Source organism: Haliaeetus leucocephalus, unplaced genomic scaffold (genome assembly GCF_000737465.1).
Source record: "Haliaeetus leucocephalus isolate CR32 unplaced genomic scaffold, Haliaeetus_leucocephalus-4.0 Scaffold556, whole genome shotgun sequence".
Classification (NCBI taxonomy): Eukaryota; Metazoa; Chordata; class Aves; order Accipitriformes; family Accipitridae; genus Haliaeetus; species Haliaeetus leucocephalus.
The window spans coordinates 5077390-5097350 of NW_010972992.1; the positions used below are offsets into that span (position 1 = coordinate 5077390).

Sequence of the window (19961 nt, forward strand, 5' to 3'; positions counted from 1 at the left end):
ATGTTTATGTGAAAAGTATTTTAAAACAGTGGACAACAAAAAATATGTCCTGTTAATATTTATTGCTCATTCTGATAACATTGTACCATTCTTCCCCCCCTTTGTTGTAGGACTGAAAGAGAGCAGAATTTCTTTGTTTCCACTGTTGTAGTTAAGTCTTGTAGATTGTCTCTGCAACTCTCAGGATGCTGCTTTCTTTAGAGAAAAATTGCTTTAATTATAGCTGCGTTTCAGTGGAAATGTCTGGTCAGTCAGCTCATCGTAGGAGCCCACCCTGCAGTTATTCTTCCATTTTGAGTAGTTCAAATACACAGGCGGTTGTATGGAGTTAAATAAAACAGTTAATGTGGCTGAAGACCAGAGTTTTTGCCTTAGCTGCTGAAAGGGGTTTTCCAAAAATAACCTGATATAGTTTTCGTTTGGGTGGTTTAATTGAAGATATTTTTGGAGGAAGATATTTTGGAGGCTTTCTAGAAGAAAGGATTGTGAGAGGGCAGTTGAGTGTTCAGCCATTTAAAAATGAAGCATCCAGTGGAGAAAAGCATAGCTATATACACATAGGGAATGACATTTTGGTAGATATTTGTAGACATGTTGCAGGGTTGGAGGTACCAAAATAAAATTTAGAATAGAAATAGAAATTAGGTGTAAGTGGGTAGAGTTCTAGATGTAGTTACATTTGCAGTTGCCTGTAAAGCAGCAACGGTCTCATTCTAATAAACACACAGGAATGTTTTCACTGTTACGCAAAACTCGTTTCTGTCTGAAAATAAATGACTTCACAGGAAGGCATAGATACTTGATGTACTGGTAACTGATAGTCGTGCATTCCTTAAAACCAGAGCTATTGTGAAATGGACATACGAGACTGTTTTGTGGAAGTATTCTTTCATGTTACTGTTAGCTTGATTGCTATTGTGTACCAGGAATTCCTCTTCATGCTTTGATTTCTTTGGTGTTTCCCTGGTCTGAATTTACAGCATTTGGGAATGTTTATATATTACCTATTTTAGTAAACATACTACAGATTTTTTTTTTTTTTTTTTGCCACAGGCTTGCCTGTCAAGAAATCCATATGTATGCTTTCAAGGTTTACCCTTTTTGCTTCTGAAAGTCTGTCATCTTTTTTCTGAAGCCTCTGTCAGCAAATGAATTTTTCTACAATACTTGATTTATCACGAGAAAGTGTGATTTGTTTGTTGGTGTATGGATGGTCCCACGGCTAGTCTGTGGTGGTGATGGTGCAATGGTTGCCACTGCCTTTGTTTTAGGTTCTGCACCCTAATCTCACTTTTTGTCCTTATCTGTGTTTTGTTGGCTGAGTAGTTGCCCTGCAAATCCAGTTCTGGCTTGGTATGGTTGCTGGAAGGAAAGCAAAGTAATTGTGCCTGATAAAAGTAGAATCTGTTCAAAATGATCTGCTGTATATCATAACAAGTTCTTGTTTAACTTTTTCCTGTTTTAAATGTTGTTAAGCAACCTTATAATGCAGATGTTTTCTTGGCTCCAAATGACATAAAATTCTCTAGATAATAGTTCCTGTTACAATAGCAGCTCTTTATGGGTCCCTTGGGCCTTTTCTCCCCTAACAGTGTTTTAAAATGAGGGAGCTATGTTGCATTATATGGACATTTTAAAAAGTCCTATTTTTTTAATGGTGTTATGGGATGATTACTTTACATTACTCACACCTGTATTGTAGTAATCATTTACATTAGCCTGAATGACTTTAGAGAAAAAGTAACTACATGCCTTTGTATTACTGTCTGTGGATCATTGTTTGTTCTTGTGTGTTATGACTATAGACACCATTAAAGCACCTTTTTAAGGGAGTAGAGGAGTTCTAAGCACTGTGGTTTAGTAGAGTGGATCAATACAGTGGGCTGGGATCTGAATTTTTCTACTACAGCTATAGTTCTGTCTTTTGGGGGCTCTCAGGTTTTGAAGTGGCCACCTACCCAGCCACTCAGCCCTTAAGCTTCTTGGTATGTTTGAGAGGTGAAAAGGGCGTAGGATTTGGGAGGGGGTGTCTTCAATGTTTGATGTATCACAGCATGGCAAATGAGGGCTGAACTCTTCAGGTGGTGACCAAACTAACACCTCATGTCAAAATGAGTGTGCAGACAGCTCCAGTGTCCCTGTGGTTTTTTAGATTCCTTGCCAAATAGTAATAGAGAGAGTAGAAAGTCTAGTTAATTTATCTATTAAAATTGGGAAATCTTATTGGGAGTGCAGAAACTTTCTAAGACTATTGATTTTATGTTGCTGCTCTTGAATTAATGTGGGGAGAAATTGCGACTTATTTGGAATTACATTACTTTTATGGAAGCCTATGTGTAAAACTGTCTAAAAACAGGTGTTCTCAGACAGCTTTTCTCAGATGACGATTGTGAATATTGTACATGAATGGCCCAACCGTTTTCAGAGGAGGTAGGAGCTGATACGTTCATGGCAAAGGTTACTCCTGGTCTTTCAGTCTACTCCGTTGTCAAAGCTGACTGTCTTGTAAAATTTTGTTCTTGGTACTTACTGAATTTATGACCTGTCTCTGGTAGATAGTTGTTCTACCTGTCTTAGGCCAATTAGAATACCACATACAAAGTGAAATGTCACTTTCCTTTTTCAGGTCCTTACCACTCCAATCTTCAAAACCCCTCACAATTGCTGGGTAAACCAGACTGCTTTCTGAGGAAAGATTTAAAGATACTCGAAACATTCTTGAGTAAAATGAAATGAAACATGTTCCTGCTCTGAAAATGTAACTCTGAAGACATGCAAAATAGCCTGTCATTTTCTGTCGATAAATGCAGAAGTAATTTTTTTGCCTTGTGAAATCTTGCTTTGCTGCTTTTCTCTGGTTCCTTTAAGTTTTGTAGCATCAACGTTGTGTTGAAGAGAGGGACTTGTGATCTTATCTAAGCTGTCATCCTGCATAGCTTGTCTGTCAAACAGACCCTCGACCGGGATTTCAGAATGATGCCATAATATCCCAAGTCAGAGCGTATCGGTGTGAAGGTGGAAGGTGCAGTGGGGGAGTGCTGATATGTGGCATTATACAGACTGTGATTTAAAAACTGACAGCTGTGAGCATCGTTGGTGTAAGGCATGGCTCAGAAATATGAGATCTCTTGTTTTTCTTTTCTCAGGTCAAGTTGGGTAAATAGCGGGGGGGGGAAAAAAGGTCACTGTCTGTCATGAGAAACACCTTGAATTGTCTGGCTTTATTCAAGTGATGATTACTTCTCAGCTGTGAGAGATGCTGACGAAGTCAGTGCCTGTTTGTTGCTTTCTCTACACACTAGCTTCTTGAACCATTTGGGGATGATGAGTAGAGAGCAGTTCAAAGTGAACGAACACACTTTTAATTGCATGCACTTAGAAGGCATACAAGAGCTGTGGACTGTAAATATGTAACTCATAACGACCATTAGTGGCTGAAGTGTTATAGTGCTATATTTGTGTTAAACTCAAAATGCCAGTGAAGGAGATAAGGAGGACAACTGATAAGAGGCATATAATTCATTGGAAAGACTCCTAAGAGCTTTTTAAAAGACTTTCAGCAAACTTGCTTCCAGGAGGGTCACAGACTCGTCCCATGAGCATTCAAGAATAGGCAGTTTACAACACCCACTCAGTTATAAAGCTGGTAAGGAACTAACTAGATTGGCAGAGTCTTCAGAGGAGAGTCATGAAGTACATGAGAACAGAGGAAGAAAATTAACCTTTTTTACTGACCGATGCACTAATGTTGTAGGAAAAAAGTGCGTGTGTGTATATGTATATGTGTGAGAACTTTGGAAGCCAATTATTCTCTAAAGCTTGCAGAAAACTTAGTGAATGAATCCTAAAGTAATAAAGGCTTATCATATTTGCCTTCATTCAGAGATCTCAAAGCTTTACAAATGCTCAAATGCTTTTAAGCCATCTTAAGGTTCTGCAACAGGTACTGCTGCATGGGGTTGTTAAACAGATGCTCACTATCAATGTTTTCTTTTGGCAACATCAGTCAGGAAGGGTTGTTCTACTTCAAGGCTGTGTGAGTTGGTTGTATTTTCTCTTCCTATATGGCATTAGAATGTGACTTGAATTGACGTGGCTACGTTTACATTCATAACTGGGTCTTTCCTAACAACTTTTGAAACGGCTTCCAGATTGTTTTCTCAAACTATTAACTGACCCCCAGCATTCCAAAAAAACCAAAACAAAGTCACTGGGCAGCATGTCAAAAGCATTTTTATTTGAAGTAGCTTTTCCTCGACTCAATGCTTGCCAAGCTTTCAGTCTTGTGTTCGGGTGCAGGAGTAGCGATATTAAACGAGTGTTACATTGAACACAGCGCAAGTAGTGCAACAGTAGTAAAGACTGCATGAATCTCCATTCTTTTGGCAGCTATCCACTGTTGTAGAATAGTCTAGTGGGATGTGACATAAGTCTTTGGTTCTGTTGAAATACAAAGTCTAAAGGAACAGAAGGCCCGGTACTATCTATGAAGTTCTGGTCTTGACAGGCTTGCAATTCTACGTATGCTGCCAGATAGGATAGTTCCCTGCTGCTGCCTTCAGGACCTGCGTTTGCTTTCCTTTCCCTACTACTGGCAGGGAGAGATCTGTGTTTAGGCTCTGTATGTGGCAGTTGATTGGAAAATACTGTAGCTAAATGCAGCAGGATCTGGATTGTGGACGTTGGGGCATCTTTAGTGAGATCTTCAGTAAAATCTCACTCCAAACTGTGTAAAGTACTGTCCAGCTGTAATAGTATAAGAGTCTTTCTGTATCTTTTTTTTTCTTTTTTCTTCCTATGCTGGCTTCTCATTGAGTTTGACTTCAGTTTGCTACCTCTGGATACGTGTTGTCATGAGGCTAGTAGCTCTGGCTCTCCAGTTTGAGATGGATGAATGGATAGTGGGGGTGAGGAATATTCTGAGGGATATCCTGCATGAACTCTTAAAATACTTTGTCACTCTGAATGTCTGCAGCTTGCATTTTCAATGGTAAATGGAAGGTAGGAAGGGAATATGTTGGTAACAGATGTTCTTAGTGTTTTCTGAAACTTTAAGGTTAAACTTCTGTGTGCCTCCCCAGGGAGGTCGAGCCCGTGCAGTTAATGAGCTTTATCATAGAAGGTAGGATCTTTTGAAGTATAGGCTGTATAGAAGCTACTCTTCTGTGTGTTTGAAGCAGGCATGTGTGTATTTGAACTATAGTGCTAGTGCTGCATTTTGATACTTGCGGTTAAGCACTTCATTCTCTCTGTTGCAGCTGAGATTTCCTAATGTCGTATTAGGGTTATTTTTCACAAATGTCTTGAAGGTTTTCTTAAAGCAGTTATTCAGACCTTGTGAGTATATGGGGGAATCTTTATGGCTCTTTTTTTAAACTATTATTTTAAATTTAATCCCTTAATTTTCCTTGCCATCAAAATTAGAAAAAAATCTGTGGAAAGAACTCTAGCAGTTGCAGCACATACTTCCTTTAATCTGGCATTTGCTGAAAACAGTGCCTTTTTATCTTGCAATATGAAACTAAAAGCATATAGAAGAATGGTCCTGTTGTGTTTCTTAAGACTGGTAAGAATGTTTATTAAGACATGATCAAACAAATCTTGTTAAAAGATTTATCTGTCTGGCTTAAATAAGAAAAAGGAGCTCTTCTCCATATTTTTAGTTACCCTACGTACTTAGATGCCTTCCTGTTTCAGTCTTGTAGCACTTTTGTTGGACTTGCTTTCACATTATCTTTAAAACCTATTTAATACTAGTTAAGAGGTTTAAGTACTTAATGTGTGAAGAGGTGGTATGTATGCCTTTTGCTCTGATCATGATTACCAGGTGTATAGATCAAATAACTGTAGAGCTGTGTGTAATGGGTAACTGCAGTTTGGCCGTCTTAACTCAGTGCCCAGATCCGACTATAACTCATTTTTTGTGGGAGAAGTAGTATCCTGGTCTCCTGACTTGGATGGGACGATGTGAAGGTTTCTGTGTCTGAACGAATGATGAAACTTTAATTTGAACTAGATTTAAAATGCTGGGGAAGAAACCTCAACCAGGTGAACGTGGGGTAATGATCAGTTGAAAATAATAATTATGAACTTCCGCACTTCAATTTTTTAAAAAGAAGTTTAAAGGTTAAATTGTACCTGCTTGATTTCTCATAAGATACTTTGGCAGTAACTTTTTTTTTAGATTGCACTTCAAAATGCATAGGCGGATCTAATCATATTCATTATGACATCTTTCGTTCCCTCTGCTTTTGTGAATGGAACTGAGAAGGGTTTAGTGCGAGAGTCAAATCTAATACTTGGCTATTTTTGGGTTTGACTAGAGAAGGACTAGTAATAAGATGCATGTATATCCTGTGTCCTGAAAGGTGGCTGGGACCTTTTGTGTGTTACTTTCTGGAGTGATCCTGCTGTCAAGTTGCCTGTCAAATGGGTGAAAGATGAAAAAGACGTTTTCAGGAATGCAGGGACTGTTATTTGCAGTTGCTTTTTGTTGCAACTTCATTTGCACTGAAGTGTTCCTCTTGAACTTTGGTGGGCGAAGGAGTCATCCTCAAGACTTGTCTGAAGTTGTTAGAATTCTAACTGTTCTGAGAAACTGTTGTGCCATGTTAAACGCCTTTTTTTTTTTTGTATAAAAATAGCTTTTGCAAGCACTGAATGTGCTTGAGATGACGTACTAAGTAGCAGAATGCTGTAGGGGCAGTGTTCTGACTTGGTGGAGCACCTGCTTTCAGACTTTTCTCTACTGAGGACGCTTACTGCCAACTTGCCTTTATCATGTCTGGCCCAGGCTCCTAAATTAAGGTTTGTCTCCTACCACAATCCTAGTTCCCTCTGTTTCTTCATCTCTGGAGACCTTTTAACAACAATAAGAGCATTTGAATATGATTTGAAGTCATAGGTATCTGCATTTTCTGCTAGAAAGCAGAGAACAGAAGACTTTAGCGACTACCTCTGCAAACAGTTTTTTGGCTTATGCTTGACTTCTGAACAGTTTAAGATAAAAAGGACCTTTAATGTCTGATGGCATACTGGGTGGAGATAAAGTTATCCCATACTGGACATAATAAACTTGGATAAATGGACATATCCTGAGGTTCTAGTTAAAAAAATAACAGAACAAAACAACAACAACAAAACATTTCAGAGTGTGATTGCAGTGAAGCTAACGTTTTTCCTCAGGTTTTTCAACCCGCATTGAACAAATAATGGATGGGGGCTTTTCTTCCACTCCTTTGTATACCAGTCTCAGCCATTTTAAAGTGAATGTTCCCCTTTTAGCTTAAATGACTTCTTTCCGAGGTTAATCTCTAAAAAATTCCCCATGGAAGAAGTGGTAAACGAGTATCAAAGGCAGTTAATACTCTTCAACCTGTGGTGCTGTAACCTGAATTTCTTTTTTGTGGCACGATGACAGAAGCAGCTGCTTTGGTGGTTGTTTGGTATAGTGAGAATGAGGAGCTGCCAATGAGTAAAATTACTGGGAATGCAAGCTACAGAGCTTGACAAAACCCACTTAAGTTATTCAATGTATTTGCGTCTACTGTCCTAATCCAGGTTTAAACATCTGTGTGATTACCGTATTTGCCAATATACATGATGTATTATCCCAGTTTACTTTTAAAAAAGGTGGCTCGCAATATTTTTTTTAGCTTTTGTGATAGTGTTAGTTTTATGGGTTCCATATTCATGCATAATTGCATATAGAATGATAAGTGTTTAACCCACTACAACAACTGTAACTGATGAATAATGTGGAGTCAGCAGATATGTTTTCACAGTATTTATGTTTTGGTCAAGAGTGATTAGGCAACATAATAGTTTTTGAATATGGAGTTGGTAGTATTCTCCTGTTCCAGTGTTGTTGTTGGGTGAAGTAAGAATGTGCAAGATGAAATGCAAATGCTTAAGTTGAGATGATTTAGTATTTCAGTTGTAAGATACTTTCTGCTCTTATGGTTGAAGAGATCCTTCCAAACATTGCATGTATGCTTATATTTATAAATTGCTCTTTGCTTTTGGTTTCTGGTGTTAGTAAATAAAAAGTAGGGAGGTAGCCAGGGGAAATGTATTTCACTGTAGAGGCAAAATATATCTTTATATATTGGAATCTTTAAAACTTGTTTGGATTATTGCTTAAATAATAAAGGTTATTTATCAAATATTTCTCTGTAATAATAATGGCTTAATCTTAATTCGGTGGTTGCTGGTAAAACTATTTTTCTTTGCTTTTCTGGTAGTCCTGTATTTCTGCTACACAGTTGAGGTTGTGTAACAGTAACTTTCCTCTATTTTTTTTTTCTTAGTGGTGGTGCAGCTACTCTTAAGCTTGTGTGATTACTTTATTCTTAGAGAGACAAAAGTAGTCATTGTTTCATGATGATGTTGGTTTAATCCTGCAATATTTTTGAAATGGATTTTTTTTAGTAAAATAGTCTTGGAAATGTGATATATTTGTGTAAGACAGTTGAATAGTGCTTGTGATGAGATTTCATCACTTGCCTTTTAATGCTAGTCGAACTAGATAGAGACTCTGATTAGATGAAGAGGCTTCCTGTACTGTTCATAAATACATTGGCTATGAAAACTACTTCTCTATGGGTTCTCCTGAAACAGGAGCTAGGAGGAGGGTAGCAATTTTGCTGTATTTGTAGCCGGAAATTTCCTAGATGAACAGACTTGAGCGAATTGTGGTATATGCAAATTCTTGCACAGCCCTACAGTAAACTAAATCACTATGAACATAGTGTTTATTTATTCAGTGTTACTCCTCTATGCAGAACTTTGTTGTGCAAAAAGAAAAAAGGAAAAAAACCCCATGGTAATTGAACTTGTAATAAAAACACTGAATTACTTTGAATTTAATCTGAGAGAAAGAACAAGGACTTAAATCTGCAGTTATGTGGAGGGTTCTGTTAGGTCGTGCAGCGTTTGGTCTTGTTTGTTAATGGCGACAACTGGGATTCATCAGCGCTGCTTCTGCAGTGTGTGACCCTTGACATTCGGAGGCTTCTCTTCTTGCGCTTCAGGGCAGGTTGTGTGGAGAGATTTTCCTTCTGTTGGCAAGTTGTTTTTGCCTATACCCGTAAAAAGTATTCAAGAAGATAGAAAAATAGAGTAAGGGGAAGTGCATTTTGTATGTTACTTTTGTAAAGTGATTTAACCGCCAGCCATATGGAGTTCATTTGTGGTGTTGACCCTTGAACAGACTCCACTAGTGCGAAGTGCTTCACTTGAAATTTACTTTCGAAGTAAAGTTTGGCAAGGAGCAGCTTGCGCTGGAATTGTGGCTGCTTTTTCAGAATTACTTGCACAACTCTGGTTCCTTGAGACTTAGATAATTATGAGGAAGAGCTCAGAATGTTTCGGGATGCAGATAAAATTAATAGGCATGAATTATCTGTCAGTTACTGATCAACTCTGGTTTATTTTTCCTTCAGACAGGAACTTTAAATTCCTTTATCTTTAGAGATGTGGGGTCGTTGGTACCTTCTTAGTTTTGTATCTTGAGGCTCCGATGAAAAAGCCCTGTAGCTGGCTGGATTTCAAGCCTGCTTTTTCTGTTGTTTGCCCCTCATCCCCAGTAATGAACTATTGTGATGACTGATGGGTTATTTTTTTTTTAACTTGGAAATTATTATTTTTTTTTTAGAAAAAGGACATTCTGCACTTTGCAGTCAAAAGGAAGGTGCTTGTGCTGCAGTTGGCTGTGCCAGAAGAGGGGTGTGATATTTTATAGTGTTGAAAAGATGGTGATGCTGATCTTCCACTTGGAAGATATGCTTCCATACTAGAGAGAGGGGAAAAAAAGCTGATACAGCTTCTTCATGGACACTTGACTTAAGTCTCTTGATAAAAGTTGTGGTAATTCTATCATAAAAATTAGTGCTTTATGCTCAGGAAAGAGAGCTGAAGAAAATACATAGGTTGCATACAGATAGGACTGTCTTAAGCGTTGTTTCCTGGAAGTAGTGTCTGTTTGCCTTTGTAAGCTATAAGACTATTGTCAAAGAAGTGATGGTGGAAGATAAAAATTAACTTGGTTATAGCTGCATTGTGTTTCATCACTGCTGGTGCATATGATAAGTTTTGTTAGCACAGCTGGAAAGTGAAATGAACGGAAAGTGTTTTTTCCATCATGATTTTGTGCAACTCGGATCTTGCATAACCATAAGAACCAGGGGTACCTGCGCTGGTGGTAAACCTCACTGGTAAATGTGAGATGTATATCTGTGTGTGAACAGAGTTCCATATTCTCTTGTCTCTTAATGATACCGGGCTGTTCAAGTGCTTCTTAGAAGGTGCTGAAGCATTCTTGACTTCACTGAAAACAAGACAGAAGGACTTGTTCCTTGGCTTTTTTCCTTTAAGTTGTCCAAAATTAACTTGTAAACAGCATTCAAGTTTTAATAAATAGGGCAGGGTAGTGAGATACTACAAGTAAAATGAGAAGCAATGGAAAAAGCTCTGAGAAGAACAACATTTTTTGTTTAGGCTTCAGTTTGTTTTGTACCCAACTCAAACATTGAGTCTGAGAACTGGGGCTAGTATATAAGAGTAATCGGAGATGGCTGTATTTTATCCATCCTTGGAGGTCATTGAATTAAAATTTTTAGGGGTATCCTATATCCCTTAGTTTCTGATCTCTAAAGAACACATAAAGATCTCTTGTACCTAAGTTGAGATGCCACTACTTGTAAATTTTAGATCGCCCTGGGAAAGTAATTAGTTTTCATTCAAAATGAATAGGTTATTTACTCTCTAAAGTGAATTTTCTATCAGCAATAATAGGAAAAAAAACCCTCAAGCTTGCTACCGGAGAATTTCCTAGCCTCTAGAAATTTAAGACATTTTTTTTATTGAGTCCCTGTAGACCATTGCTATCACTATTATCTGCAACTTCTCTGGCAATTGACAGGTTCATTGTAGTCCTCTCTACTGGAGTTTCGTTGGATTCCCCTTGTGTGTTATCAGAATGATGGCAGCTGCTATAAGGAGGAAAGAAAATGGAATCATTTCCTACCTGGATGATCGGTTCATTCAGGAAATGCCTGAGAGATTCAAGCCACAGCCTGAATTGTATCAGCAAAAGCAATTTGTCTCTCTTTGGCTATTTCCATTGCTGGAAGTAGTAGTCAACAGGGACAAGAATATTGTAGTCTGAGATTCATGTAAGAGTGAAGAAATTTCAAATACACAGGATCCTGACTTCTCAGCTGACTTCTTAAAAATCAAAATAGTCTTTTTCCTTCTCTAATGTGGTTTCAGATGCTTAATGCATGAACATTCAATCTTCTTAGGTTCCTGACTTTCATGCTATACTATTCTACACAGTGGACTAATTTCAGGTTGCACCAAGTAGTAGCTTCCTGAAAACTTATGAATTGGATGTCAGTAAATTCAGCTTTATCCTGAATTGGTGAACTAGGGAAAAAAGGTAATTTACCTTTGTATGTTCAATGTATTCTTTTTGAAATATCCTTCTTTCATGAACATTTACAGAAAAAATGGTATGTTACGTTTTTTGTTTAGTAGTGGCTGTAAGTATTCAGACTGCTGCTATTGAGCAATATTAAAATACACTTGCAAATACTTGAATCGGTGCAAATTCACTAGAGCCTTTTGAGGGAAGGTAATAAAAATTCTTGTATGTGCTGCTGGCTGTCACTCAAAGTTGTATCATGTTACCTGTCAGTACAGATCATTTCAATTTGATGAATAGAAGGGACGTTTTAAGGAAACTCTCGATTTTGAGTCAAAAAAATAAAGGATTTAACTGCATGCGGCCAGTATTCTTTACCTTTCATTTGACTGAGGTACAGTAATAGTGTCTCATGGGGAATTAATCCAGACCCCAGTTGCAGGGTACTGGAGGGGAGGTAGTGAGCGGCTGTGGGGTGCTAAGCTGCCCGCAGGGGCTAGACCACAATAGTAGGCAGCTGTTCTGTGCGCTTCGTTGCGCTTTGAGGATCCTGGCCCATAGGTCCAAGCTTGTAAATACTCCTGTAACAGCAAGTCCAAAGTTTAAATCTAAACTTGTATTGAAGGAAAAGAAAGATGCAGTTTTGATGTTAACTGTATTGATTAAATGATCAGGGAAGTAAAAACATAGGATTATCTCTTCCCTTCCTATTCCCCAGCAGGAAACTGAATGTGTGAACATGATGAGTTATAAAATTCATCTTCACGCGTTCTGTTATTGGTAAAGCAAGCTTGAAAGGTCATATTTCTGATATATGGAAAACCAGATTTTGTTAGTGGTTTCGTTTGGTTTCAGTTAATTCATTCCTGTAATCTGTGGATTACAGGTTAGCTCTATTTTTGGAAAAGCAGGGTAGGGGGAAGACTTCCTAACAGATTGCCCTGGAAGTGGCAGATGGCATTCTTTACTCGGTATCAGCTTTGTAGGGCATCCCTTGCTAGTGGTGTTGAGATGTAAACCAACACAGCCATTTGCTGAACTTTTTCATTTGCTTCAAGGTAAAAAAAGTTGTAGACTCTTCCTTTCTTGCACTTGTCCCTTCCTAAATGTTTGTGGTGGGTTTTTTTTGGGTTTTTTGTTTGTTTGGTTGGTTTTTTTTCTACTTGCATGCTTCCTATTCAGCTTCAGGTATAAAATGGTATGTGTTCTCAGTGAGCACTTCCCATCCAAGAAGTTGTTGTATTTCTGTAGTGAAGAAAAAACATTTTTTTAACGAGTTGTGAGATTTTTTTGAGGATGGAAATAGCTTCGGACATTTTACAGACACTTCATAAGTTATCATTTTTATGAATGCTTCAAAAGACCACCTTGTATTTTACTGTCTTGTGTTTTCCATACTAAATTGCTGTAGGATGTGGGGTTTTCTTTGTTTTTAATTTTTATTTTCAGAAATTGAAAGAATTTTGAATATTAACATGGGCTTTTCCCCCCTTTCCCCCCCCCCCCCCCCCCCAAAACCCCTTTTAAAACGCTGGGGTTGTTGGAGTGGTTGAATTTTTCCTGGATTTGAGTGAGAAATTCAGAAGACTGAAGCCCAGGCTCACTGTCTACCTTTCACGGAGGCCCAGCCGTGAGAGGACAGAAGAAGGCACGTGGCGAATCATGACAGCGGACAAAGAAAAAGACAAAGACAAAGAGAAGGACAGGGATAGAGACCGGGATAAGGAGCGAGACAAGAGAGACAAGGCGAGGGAGAGTGAGAACTCGCGTCCTCGACGGAGCTGTACGTTGGAAGGAGGCGCCAAGAATTATGCGGAAAGTGACCACAGTGAAGATGAGGACAATGACAACAACAGTGCCACCACAGAGGAGTCCACAAAGAAAAGCAAAAAGAAACCGCCCAAGAAGAAGTCCCGATACGAGAGAACAGACAACGGTGAAATAACGTCCTTTATCACAGAGGATGATGTTGTATACAGGCCTGGAGGTAAGAAATTCTTGTGTTTCCTTTGAAAGTAATTGTGCACCAGAGCTACCAGTTACAGTTAGTTGGCTACAGCAGGCAGCACAATGTGCTACCTGTTAAGTTATATTATGATTGTCCTAGGGGCAGGTTGCCACGCTTCCATTGGGAGACAAATACGGATATGTATGCAAAAGCTTTTGACTATGTCTTGTAATATCTGATTTGTTGGAATGAACTTAGCTCCTCTTTGAAGAAAGAGCTACCCTTTTTTCTTCTACTACATTAATTATCTGTGTATCGTATGGAATCTCTGTCCCTGGGAATTTCGAAACTGAATTGGGTGAAGCACTGAGCGCTTTGCTTCGCCGTTGAAACGAGACCTGATCTGAGCTAGAGATTTGGCTAGGTGGCATACAGAGATACCTTCCAACCTTTCTGACAAGTTTTTCGGTGATTCTGCTTTCTTTGTAGAGCTCTTCTCCTGTCTTGTTTGTGAAATATAAATCGGGTGACTTAAGATCTCATACCTATTATGCCATTGATTTCACCCTCCTTATTAATAGCTAGCTCATGTTTATGCACAGTAGCTTAGCTGTTGGTCAAAACCCAGACAGTGTCAGTATCAGCAAGTATCTGGGTTGTTTTGGGGATAGAAGTAGCTTGCAGTGTGCTCTGGGTGTCTTGGATGTGCCTCTTAATTACTGCCGAGTTCACATAAGGTTTTTAGAGTTTCATATCAGGTTCAAGATCTAACCTGTGGCTGCTGTCAGCTAACTTTTTCCTCAAAATGAAATTGTACTTGAAAATTAGATTATTTAGCTAGCTGTATCCCTAATTTGAGTAAAAACTTCTGTGTTCATCTACCCAGCATTTTCAAAGTGTTGATTGAAGTTGTTTGTTGCACCACGAGGAATAGTTCTGTTTGGCTTTACTGTTCAAAGCACTGGCTTAAGGGCTATGGTAGTTCTATATTACTTTTCTGTAAAATGATCAGTATGCTGTAGTAAAACTGCTGGAGCAAAATAGAGATGGCTTCAAACTAAAAACCGTGGAAACTAATGAGGTAAAAATCTTGCCCGATTTTTCCATGAGGTGCTGTACTTCTCAACTACTGAAATCTCATTGAGTACAGATGTAAATGTTTTAAATGCTCTATCCAGTTGTAGTTGCTGTAATTGCTCTAAAATGCTAGTTGTGTAGGTGGGCATTATGAGCTGCTGATACAGATGGGCTGAAATTCTGCTGGTTTTGGAGGTGTTGCATTCCATACTTGTTCTTCCGTGTGAAAGTTGTAGAGTCTGTTTTCACTTAGATCTGCCAACGTTGGTCAGACTAGCTTATCTATTGAAATGCTTCAAATACCATGTCAAACCATTCAGAAGATAGGTTTTTCTCTTGGTCAGGGCTCGTAGCTGAGTAATACTTGTGGCTTGAGCAGTAGCAACAGGGAGCCTGCAAAAGCATCAGCTTTGGCAATCTTACTTTTGGTGTCAGAGGATGAAAAATAACTTAGGATCTGTTAAGAACAGCTGTTGTGTGGGCCCATTAGTACACTGGCTTTATTGCAGAAAGACTTTGCTTAAAATTAAGATGGAAAATCAGTTTGTGATCTCAACTTTATGCTGTAGTAGGGTGGAGAAGTATCAGTACTCTTTATCCAGTAAGTGCAGTGCTTGGAGTACCTCTGATGGAGCAGTACCTGAATAGAGGGATGTGTGCAGAACAACAGGAATCAGTACTGTAGTTACGTAGAGTTTGCACCTTTGCCAGATAATTGACAAAGGAGGGGAGAGAGCCTGTAAATGCTGGTAGTGTGGGGAGACCTTAGATTGTTTATGCTATATTTTTCACGAGAGCATCCGTTCAGAAGAGAAATCTTGATGTACAGGCTGGCAAGAGCTTCGGTTATGGCTTGTACCTTTTCACTTGCCGCAATTACACACTGGGGGAGATTCTGTTTATGGCCTGAAGTGTAGGGTAAAGCCTCAGTCGTAGCACAGGTGTGGAGATGTGTCAGAGAACCTGCACGCAGTAAATGCTGGCCAAGTACTGCTCGGGCCTTACTGGGACTTCAGGGAGCACGTATGGTTGATAGTGTGGGAGAGCAATCTTCTCTAACGAGCAGAGTACTTGACCAAAGGTATTTTGGTGATGGTGGTTGCAGAACCAAGGATAAGAGAGCAGGCTGCTTGGGGGGCAATTCCTCCTTAGGTGCGTGGTGTTTGGCAGGGTTTGGAAGAGGTTGTGTGATCTGGTAATGGATTTGAAAGCTGGTCTGCCTAGTCTCAACTAAGACTAGCACTGGCTACAGGCAGCTTGCTTCATTTTCTTTTTGCCCATCTTTCTGCACTGTTTGAAGAAAAGGGATGGGGGAAGTGATTGTATGTGATCTGGAGGAGGCTATCTAGTGAAAGAACAAGGAAAGCCATAGAACTCATGATAATTGAGATATTTCACACCCATTTTGTAATTTAAAAATCTGCTTATTAAATATTAAATTTTATTAGTAGCAACTAGCGTAAGAGTTGCTCCCTAGCATTGAAACTTTTCTGTTCAGTTTGCTCTGTGGTTTTTTTAAAACTTGGGCCTGTCTCTTGTATTGAAAACTGCAGAGAGCAATGAGAACATGTTATTGGCTAGCTCATTGTTGGAGACAGACGTGAGCCTAGCTGAAACCTTAATTAACTATACTGGTTTTTAAATTTCATTTAAAACGTAATTTCTTAACAGGTGTGAGATCTTCAATACACATTCCAGTGCGTAATGTATTCTAAAGCAATTTTAGCATCTGTTACAGAAGAAAAATCTTAATTTCTTTCTTATGGCTAGGTTACATATAGGGAGATATATTTCTACCTAAGGGTAGAAATTACATAAAATTTAAGAGGGATTAAGTGAGTTTAAATTAATGAGACTTGCATAGCAAGGATTAGGAAGATGAAAATTAGAGGTGTGTGCAGAACGGATAGCTGTCTTCAGCTTACATCTTTTAGGCTTTAAGGAAAGCAAATCCTTTCCATTCGTTTGATTCTATCTCTTAAATACTTTTATCTGATATGGATGAATGTTAAAGATCTGCATTTTCTTGCTATGAAGTCCTTGGTTAAAATCTCATTCTATGTTTACCCCATTGCTGTATAGTACTTAATCCAGCACTTAATATTACTTTTTTCTGTGCTGAGCCCAGCAGCTATATTTGAGTAATAGCAAATAAACTGTAAATAAATGGATCATCAAGATCGTTGGAATTTTTTCAAATAAAAGGTTACACTATATTGTTACTAGATAAACATGCTTCTTATTAATTTGCATAGATATGAGTGTATGCATAGCTTTTAAACCCTGTATTAAAATTTATTGAGTAGAGCTTAGAGAACACTGTGCAATTAATCTTCTCTACTTTGTTGGAAATCACACGGGCCTATCCTAAAAGCTTGTTGGCCCACTTCCCCATCTGTCCTCTCAGTTTCCACAACCTCCCTCCCATTTCCTTCCACGTCTAATCTATGGGTTTTTTCTTCTTTTTTTTTTTCTCGCAGTTCTTATCTTGCTTTTGTCAAAATGACTGTTATGGTAACAAATTAATTTTTATTGCACCATGTGTATTCAGATTTGCTTACAGCTTTCCTTAGCATAAGGTAATGATAGTATAAGATAGTTGCATCAAGACTGAGACTTTTTTTCCTGCTCTTAAATTCAGTTAGATTATTTAATGCTGGATTTCCTTCCATTTCTAGTGCAGATTGATTGTCTTCTATCCTACTGGCTTTTGCCAAAATACAGCATGGTTTGAAAGGGTTGATTTCCCATACAGTTTGTATGCATGTGCAATATGGTTAACACATGGCTCCTAATTGGGTGTACTCTGAAACTGGTGGTCTTGTTTTGTAGTATGTTTTTTTGCAGTTCTACTTTTTTGATTGTCAGACTGTAAGCCAATTTGAATACTTTCATACTCTGCTGTGCAAACCAGACTTTATAACTACATCTGTTGTTTGGGTTAGACAATTGGTCTCAGTGTATGATTTTTCTCTATAGAAGAACGTAGTGAAGTGCTGTCAATCAAATGCCTGTCAATGTATTGTACTGCACTTCAGTGGCCAAGGTGCTTTTGGAGCAGCTGTCCAAGGCTTTTTCCAAGTGCCGTGCTACTCCAAACACTGTTGAGTAATACAGCAGCTTGTGTATAGGCCCTGCTTTTGAAACTTGGTGAAGGGAGTAACTTGCCTAGCTGGAAGAGGGAGCTACGTGATGGAAAACAAATAATGCTGTCAGTAACTTTAAATTTCTGGCCAGCATAATGAAAGATGAAAAATGTACTGATAATACTGCTCCAGAGAAGCTTTTTTCCTCTCCCTGTTCTGGATGGCAACAACTTGCTTAAAGTCTTACAAGGACCTGATGTATGGAGGTATTTTTCTTGTGTATCTTCAGCTCGTCCTTGAACGTGGAGATTTTCTTTTCAATATCCCAATAAATTGCTCTTATGAAGTGAATGGGTTAAGATTCCAGAAAAAGTACATAGCAGAAGTATCTGCATCAAAATAATAGCTGATTATGTGGGTACTTTTATTGCCCTGTTCCTTTTCGCTCTCTGAACTCTTGCACACCTTTCTTGCTGGAGGAAGCTGTATGGTCCCTGTCCCCTTTCACCCTCAATCTGTTCAGCGTGTCAGGAAGGGGTACTGCTATATTAAAGCCACAGAACTTAATACCGAGAATGTTGTTGCTACTGAGCAGACTGCTGTAATGTCATTGTGACAGCACCTTGAATGCTGGACTGGAAAAACTTTGTTGGATGAAAGTCTGAGTTGATTTGGAGCCTCAGGAAAACAGATGACTTGATATGTCACCTGGAGATGAGGACAATATTGTTTTCTCTGCCTACGTAGAAACATTTAAAAGGATCTGCAGGAATTAAAAGGATTTATGAGGATCTGTTTCTACCGTGACATCAGTAGCTATATAAACAGCACATCAGCAAGAGGAATCCACATGAGGTAACACAAGATGAAATGCTTCTGCGGGGAGAGTAGTGCATTATAGGACTTCATCGTTTTCTAGCAAATTGCTTTGGAACAGCTGACATGAGAGCCTCTTTTTCTAGGTGTTTTAAGATCTGTGTGAAGCTGGAAGAAGAGGTGCAGACTGTTAGACATGGAAAGTGCTGTTTGATATGGTGTGGGGAAAGAGGCAGAATTAGCTTTGTGTGGATCCTGGAACGTCTGGCCTAGTATACAAAAAAATAGGGATGTGTCTCTTCGCCCGTTTGAGATGTTTGAGGCAATCACTGTTTGGGACAGCTATTGGACTTTTTGGCTTAGTTGTCTTTTTTTTTTTAAGGTATGGGAAATCACTGTCACTAGGATGAAAGTGAGATATTGCTACTGGAAAACATAACTTGAGTTGAATCCTAGGTTTTCTGGATTTATAGGTTGATGTCCCTTTAAAATTTTGTCAGATTTTTGTCTGAGTGCTGTTCAGGACACACCATAACCCCATAAGCTATTATCTGGACAGGCATCAGAGAAGGAAAGAGAGACTAAATTTGCAGGTCGGATGCACTGTTGTGAAATACTGCTGCTCAGTTGTCACCAAATGTATCAAAGTGAGATCTTACATACTTTTCACTTCAATATGTTCTGTGATTATAGAGTATGTGGCCATTTTTCAAAGGGAGTACTTCATAAGCTATGAAGGAGTTTGCGGTCTTCAGTGGCTCAGATTTGAAGCCTGCAGGTGTTGCATTATTGCACTATCACATTGAGAAGATAACAAAAGATGGTGGGTCATCTTTTGTGTGAATCTGCAGGCCTGACATCCAAGTGTCCTGTGGAGTATGGCCGATGGAATTCCAATTGTAGTGGAACCAGAATTATATTTACCAAAGATCTAGTCAGACTGAGATTTTTTTCTAGCTATCTTAAAATCCACTGTCAGTTTGGTTAGCAAGCAAGCATTAGGACTTCTAAATTTCTAACCTTAAGTTTTTGCTGGTGTAATTAATTGTTAAATGTTCCCTTCTTTTATAACTGTGCCGAGATGTTTTGCATTGTTGTAACGGAGGAAATTGCTGAAATGGTTGTTTTAATCTAGAAACCTCCATCACCTTTATAAAAATATATATTAAAAAAACCTAAACAAAAGTGCTTCCTCCCTCTATTTACTTTGTTAATAAGTGGTATACTGGTATTTGGGTTGAATGCTGGTGAAATTGAAATGCAGCAATTTGGCTCGTGCTCTGATAATGATTGGCTTGTATTTGACATTGACCCATGTGTTTGTCATTCTTCTAGATGCTGCCTTCTATTTATTCTGACAGCTTTAGCAGCTGAGAAAGGTGGCCATGCCAGAATTAAACAAAAAAATACATATAATATGAACATGATTTTTTTTTTTTCCTATAAAACCTGAAGTTCTGGCAAGTTTTTTTTAGGCTGGTAAAAAGTTGAGGCGGGGGGGGAGGGGAAGTTAATTCTTTTCTGGGAAGTTGTAAAATTTGAATTTTATGCTTGGGCAGAAGAAAGAAATGCAATGAAATTATTTTTTCAGCTGTACGTTTTAATTTTA

General features: G+C 38.6%; 1 protein-coding gene across 1 annotated transcript in view; it reads left to right on the forward strand.

The window, feature by feature from the left end:
* Positions 1-13087: 13087 nt before the first annotated feature.
* Positions 13088-19961, forward strand: part of RERE (arginine-glutamic acid dipeptide (RE) repeats) — a 176495-nt gene continuing 169621 nt past the window's right edge. Inside the window, exon 1 of the mRNA XM_010577532.1 lies at positions 13088-13412. Coding sequence (XP_010575834.1) covers positions 13088-13412 — 325 coding nt within the window. The remainder of the gene's footprint in view (positions 13413-19961) is intronic.